The sequence below is a fragment of the Prunus avium genome, chromosome 6, assembly GCF_965620075.1.
Source record: "Prunus avium chromosome 6, drPruAviu1.hap1.1, whole genome shotgun sequence".
NCBI classification, from domain to species: domain Eukaryota; kingdom Viridiplantae; phylum Streptophyta; class Magnoliopsida; order Rosales; family Rosaceae; genus Prunus; species Prunus avium.
In genome coordinates this window covers 6,759,109-6,778,705 of record NC_142289.1, presented here as the reverse complement: position 1 = coordinate 6,778,705, position 19,597 = coordinate 6,759,109, and the positions used below count along the sequence as shown (strand labels likewise).

The 19,597-nt window shown below is 39.7% G+C and overlaps 2 protein-coding genes and 2 pseudogenes across 4 annotated transcripts; all 4 read right to left on the bottom strand.

Annotated features, from left to right (window-relative positions):
- Positions 1 to 340: 340 nt before the first annotated feature.
- On the bottom strand, positions 341 to 3,183 carry LOC110766464 (L-type lectin-domain containing receptor kinase IV.1 pseudogene; annotated as a pseudogene).
- Positions 3,184 to 3,872: 689 nt separating this feature from the next.
- LOC110766503 (L-type lectin-domain containing receptor kinase IV.1-like) lies at positions 3,873 to 7,192 on the bottom strand. Of its 3 annotated transcripts, none has more exons than XM_088254935.1 (3): positions 7,008 to 7,192; positions 6,821 to 6,894; positions 3,873 to 6,000 (listed from the first exon to the last, which is right to left on the bottom strand). In XM_088254935.1, the coding sequence occupies exons 1-3, from the start codon at positions 7,013 to 7,015 to the stop codon at positions 4,025 to 4,027; spliced, it is 2,058 nt and encodes a 685-aa protein (XP_088111061.1). In that variant the 5' UTR covers positions 7,016 to 7,192; the 3' UTR covers positions 3,873 to 4,024. The 3 variants fall into 3 exon arrangements, with proteins under 3 accessions (XP_088111061.1, XP_088111063.1, XP_088111062.1); XM_088254937.1 differs by having other exon boundaries at positions 3,873 to 5,937; positions 7,008 to 7,191; XM_088254936.1 differs by lacking the exons at positions 6,821 to 6,894; positions 7,008 to 7,192 and having other exon boundaries at positions 3,873 to 6,814.
- A 2,710-nt stretch (positions 7,193 to 9,902) lies between these two features.
- Positions 9,903 to 12,235, bottom strand: LOC110766517 (L-type lectin-domain containing receptor kinase IV.1 pseudogene; annotated as a pseudogene).
- A 4,687-nt stretch (positions 12,236 to 16,922) lies between these two features.
- On the bottom strand, positions 16,923 to 19,559 carry LOC110766486 (L-type lectin-domain containing receptor kinase S.4). The gene has a single exon (XM_021969819.2). It carries the CDS (start codon positions 19,109 to 19,111, stop codon positions 17,045 to 17,047), a length of 2,067 nt encoding a protein of 688 aa, XP_021825511.1. The 5' UTR covers positions 19,112 to 19,559; the 3' UTR covers positions 16,923 to 17,044.
- Between the last annotated feature and the right edge of the window lie 38 nt (positions 19,560 to 19,597).

The window sequence follows — 19,597 nt, the reverse complement described above, 5'->3', positions numbered from 1 at the left end:
ATTTGTGAGTCGATATATATTACGTACATTCATATTTCACAAAGAAATTAAGAAAACTTCACAATTGCAAACGCACACAGGTTACAGGGACAGAGAGAAACTGTGGCCAGTCCAATGCTTATATATCTATGACAATTTTATACCTACAATATTGAACGTTTTTATGAAAGAAAATATGGAAATTTATTCAATATTGAAAAAAGAGGTATACCAAGCCAGAGGGACATAAAAAAGACAGACATTAAGAAACCAAAAGCCGGGAAGACCAGAAAAATACAGTGAAAAGGCTGGTGATCCACATGAATAACTGTTGTTTTCATATAAAATTGATAAACCAATCATCAGATGAGGGTAAATAGGATATTACAGTGTTGGCAAATGGCACTTTATTAATGCACCATAAACATAAATTACAAGCTAACAAGTAACAAGCACTGCGGTACAGATTGTTTTGCCCCCTTAATTTATATTAAAGTAAACAAAAATAAAAAAGTACTAGAGCTAACAATCAAAGCGCATTAGCTATGAATTCCAGTTTGCAAGAGAATCCTAATTCTTGTAGTCAACGACCACCTGAGAGAACTGCCGACTCAACATTTGAAACCCCCTTGACTGAAGAAGAGGGATATGACTGCCCAAAATCATCAAAACCTTCATGGGGCGCAAAAGTCAAGCCACTGGAAGAGAGCCCAAGAAGTGAGAGCTCTGGCAAAGCAATGTCACTCTCCAAATACTGAACAATTTGGCGCATGCTTGGCCTACCTGAAGGCTCTGAATGAGAGCACAACAGCCCAAGCTTCAACACCAATTCCACTTCCTCAGATATAATTTCTGTGCCCAACTTTCGATCTCTTGCCTCAAGAATATTACCTCTCTTCCAACAAGAAAACACCCAATCAACCAATACAACATCCTGAAGTGGACCTTTTATCTCTATTGGCCTTCTTCCACAGGCAACTTCAAGCACAAATGCCCCGAAAGAAAACACATCAGTGCTCGTTGTGGCCCTGCCGAATCTTGTATGCTCCGGAGCAAGGTACCCGAGTGTTCCAACTATATGAGTAGTTTGAGGGTCTGTGCCATGGTCGTATAATCTTGCAAGGCCAAAGTCTCCTAGTCTTCCATTCAACTCCCTATCTAGTAATACATTACTTGCCTTGACATCCCTGTGAACCACAACTTGTTCCCATTCTTCATGAAGATAAAACAACCCTGAAGCTACACCTCTAATGACTTTAAACCTCTGGCTCCAATTGAGAGTGGCCATTGGTTGGTCATAGAGGTACTTGTCTAGGCTTCCATTAGGCATGTAGTCATAGACCAAGAATAGCTCCCTTTTTCTTCTGCAATAGCCCAAGAGTGGTACCAAATTCCGGTGACGAAGCCTGCCAATGCTGACAATTTCTGCCACAAATTCCCTCATCCCCTGTCTTGATTCATGTGAGATCCTCTTCACAGCAATCTCAGTTTTAGAGGTGGGCAATATGCCCTTATAGACCTTACCAAATCCCCCACGTCCCAGAAGTTCTTTTTCCCTAAACCCTTTGGTGGCAATATATAATTCTTTGTATTTAAATCTCTGAGGCCCATACTCAAGCTCCCAATCTTCAAGCAGCTCTGCAAACTTCTTCTTTCTTATGGCATAGATAGCACCCAAAATTGCTAGAAAAACCAAACTCACAAATATCACAGGCACACCAATGGTTAAGAGTTTAGATATTTTTTTACCTCCTATCCGAGGCAGCTTGGGAAGTTGTGAGAGAGCAAGTTCTTGAGCCTGGCCATTCATCTTAAAACTCCAGCCCAAAACATAATGAGACGTGGGAAGTGAGCCAGTGGAGGAGGAGAAGCCAACGTACATGGTTTTGTTAAGGATTGAGGAAAGGTCATAGTTTAAAGAAATAAGCGGAGCATGGGGTTTATCAACATTGATTGGAGCCAAAGTGACATTGATTTGCTTCTTGGTACCATCATAGTCTACCCAAACTTGCATTGGTTGACCACTGACGAGGGTCAAGTTCCGTAACCCGCCATTCTTTTTAGCATAGTATGCTGCACTAGCAGAGTCCTCCGAGTTCAAACCATTAATATCAATCCCAACATGGTTGTTATCGATGTCATTGAACCCTTCGGTCCATACAGTGTCAAGCTCTACAGCAAAAACATGATTGGTGGTATTCCCATTGTTAGCCAGGTTGAAAAGGCCTAGGAAACGGCCGTTTAGAGCTCCAGGAAGCCCTCTTTGCGGAGCAATGACAAAGGCGAGTCCATGGCCACCCCGAGCTCCAAGTGGGGACCTAATAGCAAAGACAAAAGTGGTAGAAAATGAGAAAGCATTGGAATTGGAATATGAGTTCTTGAAGGTTACCGGGTTGGGGTAGAAGGCATGGCCAATTTGCCATTCAGTATCATTCGTTAGCACTAAAATACCATTGGGTGTGAATTGGGCAATGCCGTCTACGCTAAGATCAGCAGATCGGAAACCATTGTAGGTGAAACTGACATCTTCAGCTGCTGCTAGGCTTACAAGTGTGAGTATCATCAGAAGCTTGAAAAACAAGGCTATCATTCTTAATTCTCTCTAACGCCTCTGGAAACTTTATTTTCACATACTTCAGTTGAAGTCTTATAACGAATACCATATGCATCAAGTCATCACCTGTAACCACCAAATTAAAGCCAAAACCAATGCAAGTGAGGTGACCCTTCATTGTCACACTAATTAAATATGTTGTCACCGTGTACCAATAAAAAACAGCAATCCAGACTGTCAAGTGCCTGCCGCCATACGCAACTTTTCAGCCCATACTGATTCAGACTGTATAGTGCTTGGATGGTCCAACCTCCAGCCCTGAGAAAATTTATTCTTCCATGCAATGAACGCACAAGACAAGACCCTACTTTTACAATCACTCACACTCGTCTCCCACTAGTGTTATGATCAATTCTATAGATACAATGGTACAAGACTCTCCGACCCCATATCTTAATCACTCACTGTTATGACCAAAAAGGAGTAAACAAGTGTCCCGAGATCAATTCCATGCCAGCTAAATGTGGGGTTACCATGGCACGTTTGCTTCACTTATTAAAGTAAAAAGAACAAAAAAAACAAAAACCCTTCTCTCAAATTCTTCATGCCGCAAAATGCCAAATTTATTTTTATAAAGTGATTATATACCGAAACAAAAGCAAACAAGTTTGCAATTTCCATGCAGATTGCCACAATCATCAACTAGTGCTACAATATTGGCAGTCGATATATATAATGTAAATTCAAATTTCAAAAAGACAATAAAGAAAACTTGACAATTACAAACGCACAAAGGGCACAGGGACAGAGAGAAACCTCTGGCCAGTCCAATGCTTCAAAGTGTACTTAGCTTGGGGAGAGATCTGTCGTTTCCACGACTAAATTTTGAACCTTCGCAGTGATGTACATGTACTTGGTTTAAGGCGACGGAGCCAAAATAGTTGGAGGCAAAAACACAGAAAAGCTAGCGTCTAGAAGGTTCAAGAATTCAATCCTGCTCCTACAACAACGTCATGTACCAAATAGAAATGGAGGTTTCTGCCAAAACCCATTCTCTAGAAAATGGCCAGAGATCTGTTTTGACATCAGACGACGGTGAAGGACCTGAAAGTTGAGAACTTGAGGAGGTCTGCGGAGCTCTCCGCCACACTCATCCAGTAATTACTAGTCCAAGATTCGGCCCGCATTCTGGACCCAACCGACTGCGGCCTCTTAAAATTGCTCCTTTTTCCCGTTCTAATTTTTTACTATTTATTAAGATTAAAATTTCCATGTCTGTTTTCTTATATAAAAAATAGTATATTATCAACAACAACAAAAAAAGATATAAAAAATAGAATAATACAAAACATCTATTTTATATGCAGCATTGATTTAATGTAACAAGTACCTAGTTACAAACTAATAAACTAGAGGAAACATTCAAAGCTGCATGTATATGTTCTATGCCTCGTGCATGGCAGCTTGGGTGAGAATCTTAATTGATTGGCCTCAGCGACCACCTGAGAGAAGTGTCGACTCTGGAACATATGACATCTCCTTGCCCATGGAAGACGGATATGACATTGCCGAATCATCAAAACCTTCGCGGTGTGCGAACTTCAAGCCACCAGAAGAAAGACCAAGAGATGACAACTCCGGCAGTGGAATGTCACCCTCTAAATAATGCACTACTTGACGCATGCTTGGCCTAGCAGAAGGCTCTGATTGAGAGCACAACAGCCCAAGCTTCAACACCAATTCCACCTCCTCAGCTACGAATTCTGAACCCAAGTTTAGATCTATTGCCTCAAGAATATTACTTCTCTTCCAACAAGAAAACACCAAATCAACCAGAACCACATCCAGATGATCTTGAACTTGTGTCTCCATTGGCCTTCTTCCACAGGCAACTTCAAGCAAAAATGCCCCAAAAGAAAACACATCGGTGTGCGTTGTGGCCCTGCCTAATCTTGCAAGCTCCGGAGCTAGATACCCAAGTGTTCCAACTATACGAGTAGTCTTAGGGTCCTTTCCGTGGTCATATAATCTTGCAAGGCCAAAATCTCCTAGTCTTGCATTAAATTCCGAATCTAGTAATATGTTACTGGCCTTCACATCTCTGTGAACCACAACTTGTTCCCATTCTTCATGAAGATAGAACAACCCTGAAGCCGCACCTTTGATCACTCTGAACCTCTGCCTCCAATTGAGAGTGACCGCTGGTTGGTCGTATAGGTATTTGTCCAGGCTTCCATTAGGCATGTAGTCATAGACCAAGAGCAGCTCCCCTTTTCTTCTGCAATATCCCAACAGTGGTACTAAATTTCGGTGACGAAGTCTGCCAATGCTAATAATTTCTGCAACAAACTCCTTCATCCCCTGTCTTGATTCATGTGAGACCCTCTTCACTGCAATCTCAGTTTTGGAGGAAGGTAATATGCCTTTATAGACCTTACCAAATCCCCCACTTCCCAAAAGCTCCTTCTCCCTAAACCCTTTTGTTGCCATATATAACTCTTTGTATTTAAACCTTTGAGGCCCATACTCAAGCTCCCAATCTTCAAGCAGCTCTGCAAACTTCTTCTTCCTTCTTATGGCATAAATTAAACTTGAAATTGCTAGCAAAACCAAACTCACAGACATCACAGGCACACCAACGGTCAAAAAATTAGATATTTTTTTACGTCCTATCCGGGGCAGCTTAGGAAGTTGTGAGAGAACAAGTTCTAGAGCCTGGCCATTCATCTCAAAGCTCCATCCTAGAACATAATGAGATGTGACGAGTGCACCAGCAGTAGAGGAGAAGCCAACATACATGGTCGTGTTAAGGACCGTGGACAGGTCATACTTCAAAGACAAGAGTGGAATATGGGGTTTATCAACATTGATTGGACCCAAAGTGACATTGATTTGCTTCTGGATACCATCATACTCCACCCAAACTTGCATTGGTTGACCACTGTTGAGGGTCAAGTTTCGGAAACCGCCATTGTATAGAGCATGATATCCCGCTGGAGTTGAGTTCACTGAGTCCAAATCATTGATATCGATCCCAACATGGTTGTCGTTGATGTCGCCAAACTCGGGGTTCTGTACGGCATCAAGCTCTACAGCAAAAATATGGTTGGTGGGTTTGCCGTTGTTGGTTTCATTGAAAACGCCCAGGTACTGGTTTATAAAACCTCCGGGGAGTCCTCTTGTCGGAGCAATGACAAAGGCAATTCCATGGCCACCCAAAAATGGTCCCAATCTGGATCTGATTGCGAACACAAAAGTGGTAGAGAAGGAGAAAGCGGTAGCATTGGATGAGTTCTTGAAGGTTACTGGGTTGGGGTAGAAGGCATGGCCGAGTCCAGTCTCATTTGTAAGCTTCAGAAGGCCATTGGATGTGAATTGGGCTACGCCATCTAGGCTAAGATTAGCTGACAGGAAACCATTGTAGGTGAAATTGAGATCTTCAGCTGCTGCTAGGCTTACTAGTATGACTATAACAAGCTTGAAAAACATGGCTATTAATTTCAATTCTCTACCAAAGACTCTGTGAACTTTCAATACATAATTCAGTTTAAGTCTTACCGCAGATATAAATGCATTAAGTCATGGACTATACACACAAAAAACAAAGCAGAAAAATCAATGCAACTGAGATGACATTAGATGCAAAGCACTTCATTGTCGCTCTAACTAAACATGTTGTCTGTTTGTACAAACAACAGCAATCCAGACTGTACATGTCTTCTGCCATAGGTAACTGGTTCAGCTCATATCTATATAGTGACTGGCATGTCCAGCTCGAGGAAAATTAATTGTTCCGTAGAACATACGCACAAGAGACAAGACACTCCTTTTTGCAGTGACTCCATCATCTCTTACTAGTAGTAGGACCAATTCCATGGCTCGGATAAGGCCAGACTACCACACGTTTGCTTCATTTTCAGTGCTAAAAATCCTACTGGTTCGTTGCCTAATTTACCAACTTCTTGTAATGCCTTTATATATTTATTATTAAATTAAACTAAAAGTCTGTCTATGTAAAATTCCCTTCTCTGAATTTCTTCATATAGCAAAATTGAGAATTCAAATTTGTTTTAATGATTATCCACCAAACAAAAGCAAACAAGTTTGAAATTTCCAAGCAGATTGAAAATTCATCAACTTGATGGTACGATGTTGGCATACCAGTGGTACACATATATACTTGTAACTTTGTAAGTCAATATAAATCACATAGATTCCAATTTCACAAATATATGAACAAAATATAACAATTACGGAGAGACAAAGAGCATAGGGACAGAGAGAAACCTGAGTAGCCTGCGTAAAGCTTTAAAGTTTGCAAGCTGGAGGAGAGCTGTGTCGTTTCCGCCAATGATTTGGACCTTCACAATTCATAATGATGCATATTTTTAGTAGGAATTTAAGGCAATGGAGGCAGAAAGAAACACAGAAAAGTTAGCGTCTTGAAGACTGAAGAATTCAATCCTAGTCTTACAATAACATGATGTACCGAATAGAAGTGGAGGCTTCGGCCAAAACCCTAATTCTAGAAAATAGCCAAATCGGTGTTCCTGTGACATTGGCGATGCTGAAGTATCTGAAAGTCGAGAAAGAAAGACAGATCTCCCTGCCACACTCACCCCAAATGGATTCAAATGCTACGCCAAATTGTCAATTCAAGATTCGATTCGATCAAGAGTCCGGACCCGTCTAAATTAATCCGACCCGTTCTCACTTTGTATATTTTTTACTTTTTATTTTGGCTTTTTATCACAAATGGTCCTTGACGTTTACAAAATTATCGCGAATGGTCCTTGAGGTGACACTAATAGTCCTTAACGTTAGGGTTTTTTTTATCACAAATGGTCCATGCCGTTAGAAATTCTGTTAAGTTTATGATGTGGAAGATAAATGGAGACCTCATGTCCAATCACATCGTGACATGTGGATTGAATAAATAATGAAATATTTTTTTGATGAAAATCCATTAAAAATCCATTTAGCCTCTCTCTCTCCCTTTCCCTCTGCCCTCTCTCCTCCCTGTGCTCTCCCTCTCCCTTTGTTATTTGCTTGCCTCTACAACCCGACCACCCCAAGCCCACTCGCAACCCACCCCTCTCCCTCTGTATATTTTGCAAAATAATCACTTGCACAAGGCAGTTTCACATTTCCTTTTACACAAACATTTATTCAAACAACTTAAAATAATTAAAAACAGAGGGGGAGAGTAGAGGAGGAGAGAAAATACAGAGGGAGAGGGTAGGGGAGTTGGGTGTGAGTTGCGGCTTGCGGGTGGCAGTGTTAAAAAAAAGAAGACCATTAAAAGATCCCAGAGACCATTTTTTCTTGCGGGTGACAGTGGGCAAGAAAAAAACAAAAGGGAATTCCCAGGTTGTGGGTTATGACATATATACAACTATACAAAGATGGAGAAAGATATATGAGTTATATTATTATTTTTACAGAGGGAGAAGTAGAGGACAGGGAGGAGAGAGGGGGCAGAGCGGGAGAGAGATGGAGTAGAGGAAGGGGATGAAAAGTTGCATAAAAAAAAATGGAATTTTCAGTAAAAAAAAATTATTTAATTATTTTTTTTCATCCACATGTCACAATGTGATTGGATATGTGGGCTCTACTTATCTTTCACGTCACACTTAACAGAATTTCTAACGGCATGGACTATTTGTGATAAAAAAATCCTAATGTTAAGGACTATTAGTGTCACAAAAAAACCTCGAGGACCATTCACGATAATTTCGTAAAAGTCAAGGACCATTTGTGATAAAAAGCCTTTTATTTTTTTGGTGATTAAGGTTAAACGAAGAGTGGAGAAATAACCACAAGGTGTGGTGCAATTGGCAAACTGTCACCTCCTCCAGCTGGCAAGCTACCTAGTGCCTCAATGGCAAGGCTTCAAAACTCGTTAGAAGCACTTTGTAGCCATGAGCAAGCTGAATGAATTAATCCCACCTTAAAGTTTGGGGAAACCTCATGCTATTTATCAAAAAAAAGGAAAAAAACATTTCAATTTATTGAATATGTTTTACTTAAAATCATTAATTCTTTTGATTCTTTTATTTTTCTCTCATTTTCTCCAAGTCTTTGGAACATATGGACCTCATATTTTGGGACATAATTGTTTTAATCAGACAGAATTTCTATCCAAAGGGTATTGTGAGAATAATTTGAATACGTTACTATCACGAGTATTACCTAACAAAGTTTCAGCTTCTGGGTACCGAAGTGAAGTCATCAGTGCTACATCAAAGTCTAAAGTAGAAAAAGAAAATACTACTATATATGGGTTAGGGCAATGTTGGAATTCCCTTATGAGGAGCGTGTGCTATGCATCATGCAAAACATGTATCACCACAGCAAGCTTCGAAATTCGCAGTCTTTGTCCTTTCGGTCGAGGAGCTATTACATGGATCAAGGTTGCCTTGTAAAATACTCCGATACAAGTTTTCTGGTGTGAGTGACACAAATAACTCGTTTCATGAGATAAATTCTAAATTTGTTGATGATCCCATGTTGATTCAACATAAAGTTCATAATTTGTTAACCTATTTATGTTCTAAAGTTCAACATGAAATGCTTTATATTAATAAGAAGCTACAGATATAACAAAAGATTTCACTTTATGGTGCAATAAATGAACTTTTAAATTATAGTTATAGAAGGAGAGATGAGCGAGTTATTTATGAGAGTTGTTATGTCCGATTTGAATTTCATCACTTTTTCAATGATGTAGTTGTTCCATAAAATGGACTCTTTGAGAATGTTATTTTAAGGGAATGAGTATAAATGACTCGTGTTATGGTATTTGTGGAGTGAGCCAGCAAAAGAGGAGAAGCCAACATACAAGAGTGACATTGATTTGCTTCTGGATACCATCATACTCCACCCAAACTTGCCATTAGAATAGTAATTCAATCATCACAAAGTTAGAATATGAGTCAAGTTGGTATAGTTGTAATGTATTCAAAGACCAATGTATTCATTTTGTTAATTAATGAAATATCTGAGATCAGTAGTTCTAGAACTTTCTTTCTCAGTTGTTTCGACTTTCATCATTTCCAATACCCTATGCATCAAATCATCGAGTATACCCACAAAAAATAAAGCAAAACCCAATGAAGCTGAGCTGACCCTGCATTCTCACACTAATTAAATATGTTGTCTTTGTGTAGAACAAAGAGCGATCCAGACTCTGCGGTGCCTGCTACCTTACGCAACAAGTTCGAAATTTCTATGCAAATTGCATATTAAATTCATGAAATTTCTAAAACAAGCAAGTTTTTCCCTTTCTTTTTCATGATATTGTTGTGCACTTCAATATTCACTCCCTTGGCACGAGTTTGTGTGTATGGAATTAGTACTTTTTGCAGAATTTCTTACATAAAGATTGTTACAGTATTGATTTTTATATAACAAGTTACAAAACTAATAAGCAGAGTCAACATTCTAGTGTTCTAGACAATCGTAATTGCTTCGAATCAGCGACCACCCGAGAGGAGTGTGGACTCTGCAGCATATGATGAATGTGAAAACCCCTTGCCCAGAGAAGATGAATATGACATTGCAAAATCATCAAAACCTTCATGGTGAGCAAAAGTCAAGCCATTTGAAGAGAGCCCAAGAAGAGAGAGCTCTGGCAAAGCAATGTCACCTTCCAAATACTGCACAACCTGGCGCATGCTTGGCCTGGCTGTAGGCTCTGAATGAGAGCACAACAGCCCAAGCTTCAACACCAACTCCACCTCTTCGGCTACAAATTCGGAACTCAAGTTTTGATCTCTTGCCTCAAGAATGGCACCTCTGTTCCAAAAAGAAAACACCCAATCAACCAAAATCAAATCCTGGTCTGGACCATGTGCCTCTATTGGCCTTCTTCCACAAGCTACTTCAAGCACAAATGCCCCGAAAGCAAACACATCGGTGCTCGTTGTGGCCCGGCCTGATCTTGTATGCTCTGGAGCTAGATACCCAAGTGTTCCGACTATATGAGTAGTTTGAGGGTCTGTTCCATGGTCATATAATCTGGCAAGGCCAAAATCTCCTAGTCTTGCGTTCAATTCAGCATCGAGTAAAACATTGCTGGCCTTCACATCTCTATGAATCACAACTTGTTCCCATCCTTCATGAAGATAGAACAACCCTGAAGCCACACCTCTGATCACTCTAAACCTCTGGCTCCAGTTGAGAGTGACCACAGGCTGGTCATACAGGTACTTGTCCAAGCTTCCATTAGACATGTAGTCATAGACCAAGAGCAGCTCCCCTTTTCTTCTGCAATAGCCCAAGAGTGGGACTAAATTTCGATGGCGAAGCCTGCCAATACTCACAACTTCTGCAATAAATTCCTTCATCCCCTGTCGCGATTCGTGCGATACTCTCTTCACAGCAATCTCAATTTTTGAGGACGGTAATATGCCTCTATAGACTTTACCAAAACCCCCAGCGCCCAAAAGCTCCTTCTCCTTGAACCCTTTTGTGGCAATATATAACTCTTTGTATTTAAACCTTTGAGGCCCATACTCAAGCTCCCAATCTTCAAGTAATTCTGCAAACTTCCTCTTCCTTCTTATGAAATAAATTAAACCTGAAACTACTAGCAAAACCAAACTCACAGATAAAATAGGCACACCAATTGTTAAAAGTTTAGACCTTTTTTTACCTCCCATCCGAGGCAATTTGGGAAGTTTTGACATAACAATTTCTTGAGCCTGCCCGTTCATCTTAAAGCTCCAACCCAAAACATAATGAGATGTGAAGATTGAGCCAGTGGACGAGGAGAAGCCCACATACATGGTTTCGTTAAGGATCGGGGAAAGGTCAAGATTCAAGGATAAAAGTGGAGCTTGGGGTTTTTCAACTTTGATTGGAGCCAAAGTGACACTGATTTGCTTGTTGGTACCATCATAGTCCACCCAAACTTGCATTGGTTGGCCGCTGCTAAGTTTCAAGTTCTGAAACCCGCCATTGTTTTGAGCATAGTATCCAGCTGTAGTAGAGTTTGCAGAGTGCAAACCATTAATATCGATCCCAACATGGTTGTCATTGATGTCATTGAACTCCTTGCTCTGAATGGTATCAAGCTCCACAGCAAAAACATGGTTGGTGGCATTTCCGTTGTTGCCCTCATTGAAAAGGCCAAGGTACTGGCTCGGAAGAGCCCCGGGAAGCCCTCTCGTTGGAGCAACGACGAAAACGATCCCATGGCCACTGAGGTCTGCATATTCTGATCTAATGGCAAAGACAAAAGTGGAAGAGAAGGAGAAAACTGTGCCATTAGGTGAGCTCTTGAAGTTTACTGGGTTGGGATAGAAGGCATGACCCTGGTCCTGTCTTGTGTCGTTTGTAAGCCTCAAAAGACCATTTGGTGTCACTCCTGCGACGCCGTCTAGGCTAAGATTAACAGACTGAAAACCATTGTAGGTGAAACTGAGATCTTCAGCTGCTGCTAGGCTTACTAGCAAGAATGCTACAAGCTTGAAAAACATGTCTATTGCCTCTCTGATTTTTTATGAACTTTCACATAAATTTCATCGACTATAGATAGCCACCAGGAATTACTATAGCAAACTCAATATATTCCAAGCTGACATTCGAGAAGAAATATAGATAAAATCATTACAACTTGGACCGGCATTATCACACAGATTAAAACAAGTCGTTTTCATGTAGAAAAAAAATACAGTAATTGACAGAGTCTATGGCCTACCCCAGAACGCGACTGGTTCATCTTCTATGGCAATTGCTTTGTCCATAGAAAACACATGGTTGTTATGGACTTATGGTCAAATCCTAGATAGGCCTACCATGGCTCACATTGGCTTCATGTTTGAAATTCTTTTTTTTTTCTTTTTCTTTTTGGGTTTTTCAATGATTATCTAGAGCATGTTTGAAGTTTTTCATGCATGATTGGGAACGCTACTGCTTTGTTTTTTGATTTCTTTTGTTTTTGTCCAACTAGGTAGAGTTGAATTTATAAACACGTCACTTGATTTATGGCCACTTGGGTGCATTTGATTGAATAGACAAGAATCTTTGAACAAATACAAATATGAGATACCCGTGACTTACACCAGAAACATGGCCTGGCCTCTGAGTTTTGTAGGGCGAAATTGCATTTAATTTCCAAATCCAAAATGTCTGCTCTAATTTCATTTTCGATTTCGACAGATTGCATTGCTTGCCTTGCACCACTTCATCACTATCTCCTTTTGAAGGAAGGATGGCTTATTGAAATTTCTTCCTAGATTCTTATTTATCAGCCACTTTATTAGAAACCTGTTTTGTCAGTTGAAGTTGAAGTCTAAGTGTCACATCCCAAGGTTCTTTATATTAATAAAAAAAATCGAATGCTAGCTTCCTTTAGAGCTTCTCCTTCTTTCTTATGACATGTTGCACTTTACTTACACTTAAAACAATTTCCTTAATGCATTAGAAATACTAGCTTTTGTTTTCCCAATTTACCCTTATTAAATGTATCCTTTAATTAATTCATTCTTATTTTACTAATAGAAAAATAAGACTAGACATTAATAATTATAGAATAATTTTTTTCTTTTGACCCACCAGCCCCATATGCCCTCGCTTATAGCCAGCCACCACACCATTCTCTCTCGTGTATATTTTTGCTTACCACTTTAACCCAATGTGTATCATCACCACTCATATCAACACTTGACACGTGTCCCTTAGCATAACCATAATTAACTCTTTACTTTGTATTTATGCAACTATGGTTATGTCAATAAACATGTGTTAAATATTGAGAAGGATGGTGACGGTACACTTTGGGTTAAAGTGGTAAGCAAAAATGCTCACACACACACATTCTCTCTCTCTCTCTCTCTCTCTCTCTCTCTCTCTCTCTCTCGCCAACAGCCCTCCCCTCCCCCCTACGTTGATTTCGTTGGCAGCATAACAAGCCGTCACCACCTCACCTCGATTTTCGCCCTTCCCTCCACACATCGCGTCGATCTCCAACAACAACCCCATCGATCTTCATCACGACGACGACTCCCACTCACGTCGATCTTCTCCCACCCACCACCACAGCATTGATCCCTGCCACCCACGTCTTCCTCCCATCCCCTGTGGTTGGGTTGTGGGTTGTTTTTTCCATTTTTTCATGTTTCCTTCTTAGTGTTTTAATTATTTAATTTTAATTATTTAATTTCTTAAAACTGATCTTTAAAAAATGAAATTCTGTGTTTGTTAAATGATTGGATATTTTTATTAATGTAAATAACATTTGTTAATTTTTTTTAACGATAATTTAATAGAAGGGACAAAAATGGCTAACAAACAGAACAAGTTTTTGAAATAAAAAAACACAACACAGGTTTTTGAAATATATATATATATATATAAAATAAACCAAGGTGGTTGGTGTGAGTGGTTCGGCACTCTCATTTCTTAAGAGAGGTCAGGGGTTCGATCCCCGCTCTCGTATGGAGTCACCACTTTGGCCAACACTTTACCTCTTACGGGCCGACCCGGTGTGAGCGGGGATTAGTTTGGGTTGTGGTTAAGGCTTAAAGGTGCCACCCATAGTTGGGACCCATCCAGGACCACCTCGTGGTTCAGACCAATATATATATATATATATATATATATATATATATATATATATATATAATAAAACAATACATAAGGATGATACAATTAATAAGGTTAAATTTGGAAAATAAACAATATCTTATGTGATGTATTAATGACATTATTTTGAAAGAAAGTAAAGTGCCACATGTCATGAGAAAAAAGGAGAAGATCCAAAGAAGAAGATTGCTAGCATTCCCTATAAAGAAAGATAGAGCATGGAGGAGGAAAGTGGCAAATAACTAAGGATACTGCATGCTTTCTTCCTCGAAAAGAGGTACTCCTCTTTCCTGTGAATTATAATTTGGCACATATGCAAAAATAATTCATAAAAACCACAAAAAGAAAAACTTATGCACATATATGTCACACTATAAGAACTCCTAAGTATTATTCAATAATTAATGTAAAACAACTTTTAACATCTGGATTGATCGTTTGATGGTTTTTAAGAAGGGAACCTCATTGCCAATGGGTTTTACCACAGTGGTGACTTCCCCCTTACTCCATGGCACCCCTGTTCGAAACCCCATGTGTGCACATTGGTGCTTGAGCCCCCCTCCCCTTAGAATAGCCTATCGTTGTATGAAAAAATATATATAAATAAATAGAATGGAACCTCATTCATCACTAATATTTAATAATAAGGAGAAACTTAACAGAGAGATTCCTCACGTGTGAAAGGTATTCGAATATTTGAATTTTGATATTGTATTGAAATTATAAGGAACTTTTAATTCTAATAATATAGTACTTATTCTTTCACACACACGACAAAAAGTTCAACTCTATACGAATTCACTTTGGAAATTTGAGTTTTATCGGATATCATTTTGCTTTAAAGATCAAGAAAGAATTTAAATTCTTCTGAGTTTCACTAAAACACCCAAAATGGGGGTTGAAATTATAAAAAAACCCAACACCCAAAACACTTTATAAACACACCCAAAACCCATCATTACACACACACAAGACCCATTTATAAACACACCCAAAAAATATACAATTGTTGATTTTGAGGTTGCTTTTGGGTGTGTTTCTATGTTTAAATAGTGCATTGGTTTTTTTATAAATACATGTCTAGGATTGGGTTTATTTATAATAATCTATTAATTCAATGGACGTTTTCATGATAAAAGAAGAAACTGAAAAATACTATTTCTTAATCTTTTATTTGAGTGGTCTTTCTTTTGTTTTTGTTTTTTTCCCACTTCTGTTGTTGTCAATTTATCGGACACGATGGCTATCACATGAAGATAACCGGGTCACACAGTGCCAGGCCCATTGGAAGAAAGGACCTTGATTGTGGCTATAAACATCATGGTTGGGTTGGTGGTCCAATATAGTGCTTCTTCAAAGTCCAAAGATTTCTAACTTCACCATGAATTTTATAGATTATTAAGATTTGCTTTACAATCATAATTGTTCTTGATGAGGTTTCATATTTTGAAATCGTTGCATAATAACCTCGTCATTTATACAATTTCTCAATATATGCAACCAAACAATCATTCGTCCACTAACTCAATCTTTGATTTTCTTTTAAAAAATCTTTTGATAACTTATGGACTAAATTTATAGCGATATAATACTTAGATTAAAGACACATCAATTTCAGTGCAGCACCATGGTGGACAAATAATTAAGATGCATAATAATCTAGTTTTGTCCATAATTAATAAACAAGACAGAGGCTTTGGCAATTGGCCATTTTGGAAAAGGAGGGAATATTTCCACACACACAGCGACCTCAACAACAACAACTCCCACTCTCCACCATCTTTCCCAACTTGCAACTTTCTTTTAGACCTTCCCACTCCAACACTCCCCCCACTCTCTGTATAAAAATTGAATGTATGACTAAGCCACTAAGCTATGAGATTAAGAGCATCTCCAAAAGAATCTCCAAATTTTAGTTAAATTCTAACTAAAATAGCTAGAAATGTATTATAGTAAACCACTTAACAAGTGTTTCCTCCAGCAATGTTCTCTATTTTGGCTAATCTGAAATATTTTATTATTGTTTTCTCTTTCTCTTTCTCCCTCTTTTTCTTGCGAATCCAATATATTAAAACAAAAGGTAGAAATCCAACCCCACCAACCTCCCAAATATCTCTATCTCTCTCTCCCTTTTTCTCTCTCCTCCTAGCTAAATTCTCTCTACTCCTTGCTAGATGTAGAGAGCCCAAAGTTGGCTCTTCAAAATAGAGAGCCAAGTAGGGAGTCGGCTGGAGGAGGATTTTCCTTCTTTTTATCCAAAATAATTAGGGATGAGAGGATAAAGAGTATGTTGGAGATGCTCTAATGGTTATGTTAAAATGATTATTATATTCATAATAATAAAATAAAAACCCAACATTCTTCTTTGAGTGTTTTTCGTATGCAGATGACCCATGAGCGGCGCCGCACTTCTTTGATGGACTCAACATTCTTCCAATTGGAATGAAAAGGATGATATAAAAATCGTTGAACTCCTTTTTCTTAAGTTCTTTGTCTTATGACATGAATTAAAGACTAAATGCATTGTGTTGTGGAGCATCTCATACTAGTCAAGCAACATGTGTTCAAATGTACATTTTGAATTTTTTTTTCCCTTAAATGAGACAAAGGACGAGACAAATTGATGCAATCCCTTATTGCTTTGTTGAATTTTCTGCTCAAACAATAATTAAAGGCATCATTTTTAAGGTTTTTTTTTTTTTCTTCTTTTCAATATAAAAAAAATTTAAGCTAAATGTTTGAGAATGCGAGAATCGAACTTCAAGATATAATGGTTATTAATTGAAAGATAAAGTAGTAATGTTTGGGTAATAATTTGCATGTCCTTTGTTTTTCTTTTGGTCTCAAACAGTATTTCTTCATCAAGGTTTCATATACGAAATTTGATCAGAAAAAGAAAAAAAAAGGAAAAAAAATAAATTATCAAGACTGCCTAGTTTGGCCGTGGAGAAGACTGAGAGGAGAAGTAGAAAGGGAAGCAAAACTAGCATCCATATCTCTATTAGAGGACAAGCTCATCTTATCAAACGAAGATGATGAAGCATACGACTTCATGAGATCATTGAAGGCAGCCTCAGGATCATGATCACCCTTCCTCAACATACGTGGGCCCCTCAAGTCCCCTGGAACTTCAATCTCACCGTCCAAGTACCTCACCACCATCCTCATGCTGGGCCGTTCTATCGGCCCATGGTTGGAACACATCAGCCCTAATTTCAACACCATCACCACCTCACCCTGGTCAAACTCCCCATTCAGCCTTCTGTCCACAACATCAAGCAGCCTGCCTTCTCTGTACATCTCCCAAACCCAGTCCACCAAAACCAGCTCCTCGGCCACTGCCTTGGGCTCAATGGGCCTTCTTCCACAGGCCACCTCAAGCAAAAGCGCGCCAAATGCATACACATCAGAGCCAGTGCTGGCCTTACCAGTCCTCGGCAGCTCTGGTGCTAAATAACCGAGAGTGCCCACAACCCTTGTTGTGGTGCTTGAAATTGAGCCATGTTCATGAAGCCTTGCAAGCCCAAAATCCCCAAGCCTTCCGTTTAGCTCATTGTCAAGCAACACATTGCTTGCCTTCACGTCTCTGTGAATCACAACTTGTTCATAGCCTTCGTGTAAATAATGCAGAGCTGAAGCAACGCCCTTTATGATCTTAAACCTCTGTTCCCAGCTCAGTAGGGTTTTGGGCTCATCAAACAGGGCATTGTCCAAGCTCCCATTTTCCATGTAATCATAGACAAGAAGAAGATCGCCTCTTCGTCGACACCAACCCAATAATTGAACCAAGTTTCTGTGCCGAAGACGACCTATGCTGGCGATTTCCGCTACGAATTCACGCAGGCCCTGTTTTGAATCGTTCGAAATTCGCTTAACCGCGACTTGGGTTTTCGATTCTGGGAGTGTTCCTTTGTATACTTGACCGAACCCGCCTTGCCCAAGTAGCTCCTTGTCTCTAAATCCTTTTGTGGCTTTCTTCAATTCTTGATAGGAGTATCTATGGGGGCCCAGCTCCAGCTCCCAGGACTCTACTGGGTCGGAGTTCTTGATTTTCTTCACGAAGAGGTAAATGGCTACCGAGGTTGCAGTCAGAGCAAGAGCAATGGCTGAAACTGATAGCCCAATTGTTAAAGATGGGTGCTTTTTCTTGGGTTGTGGAAGTGAAGGAAGAGAACCCAAGTCAAGAGCTCGAGACTCTCCGTTGATCTTGAAGCTCCAGCCCGATATGTAGTGGGAGCTAGCAAGCAGACCCGTTGAAGCTGAAAACCCAACATACATAAACTCTTCAAGAATTGGCGAGAGATCTACGTGAAAGGAAAGAAGTGGGATTTTGGGTTTTGAAGAAGAAAGTGAAATTGTTACTTTCACAAAATTTTGAGCCGAATCGTAGTCGATCCACGCTTGAATTGGTTTCCCACACTTGAGGTTGATGCTCTGTGTCGTAGCAGAGTCTTTGTAATAGGCAGCAGCAGCAGAGTCGTTTGAGCTTAAGCTGTTGATGTCGATGCCTACATGGTTATCGTTGATGTCTCCAAACTCGAAGTCTTGAACTGTGTCAAACTCAACTGCAAATATGTGGGTTGATAAGTTGCCAATCTCACTGCCATTGAGAAGACCAAGATATTGACTAGGCAGAGCTTTGAGATCTTTGGAGGGCGCTATCGTGAAGGCCAGGCCATGGCCTCCAAGTTTCGGGTACTCGGGGACTATGGTGAAGGCAAAGGACGTAGAGAAAGAGAAGGCTTTGCCATTGGTTTTGTTCTTGAACTGAATTGGTGAAGTGTAAAAGGCATGACCCATTAGCCTACTGGTGTCGTTGGTCAATTTCAAGATGCCAATTTTTTCAATCTCTGCAACTCCTGTTAAGGTTAGGTTGGCAGCCACATCTTTGAAACCAGGATAGAAGAGCTCACTGACCTGAGATGAAGCTGGGAAACAGAGAACAAGTAGAAGAAGAGAAACAGAGAACAATCTGAGAAGATTTCCCATGTGATGATGAGGTGACAAAATTGAAAGTTGGATCAAGAGGCTATGGAAGGAAGATTTTTCAGTAGGGTTTGGTGGGATTGGTGTGTACAGATGAGATTTGGTGAAGATCTGAGAGAGAAAGGTGGTTTCTTAGAGCAGTGAAGGATCGTTGGGAGACTAATTAATTGGTCACATGGGCCATTGGTTAGACGTGACAAAAGTGAGAGAGACAGAAAGCAGCCTATGGATCAATGGAACAGTTCTGTACAGGTAGATAGCTACAGAAGATGGGCAGAAAGGAGACATGCTCTCTCAGTCTGGAAGAGTATAGGATGCTCACAAGTATTGGAGAACAGAGAGGCTCTCAGCCTCCTCTTTATCTGGTGAACCGATCGGATAGGACATATTTTGTGACGTTTGTCTGTTTATATCTTGTTCTTCACTCACAAAAACAAAAATAAAAAGGTGAATTTCAGTGATTGGTTTTGGCTTTTCCACTCTTTTTCG

What these genes read in the sequence shown, in the direction of transcription:
- LOC110766486 (XM_021969819.2), bottom strand. Translation starts at nt 19,111, where the DNA reads ATGGGAAATCTTCTCAGATTGTTCTCTGTTTCTCTTCTTCTACTTGTT.
- LOC110766503 (XM_088254935.1), bottom strand. An exon ending in GCTTTACGCAGGCTACTCAG is followed by an intron (nt 6,001 to 6,820) that starts GTTTCTCTCTGT and finishes AGCTTGTTATAG; the next exon opens with TCATACTAGTAAGCCTAGCA.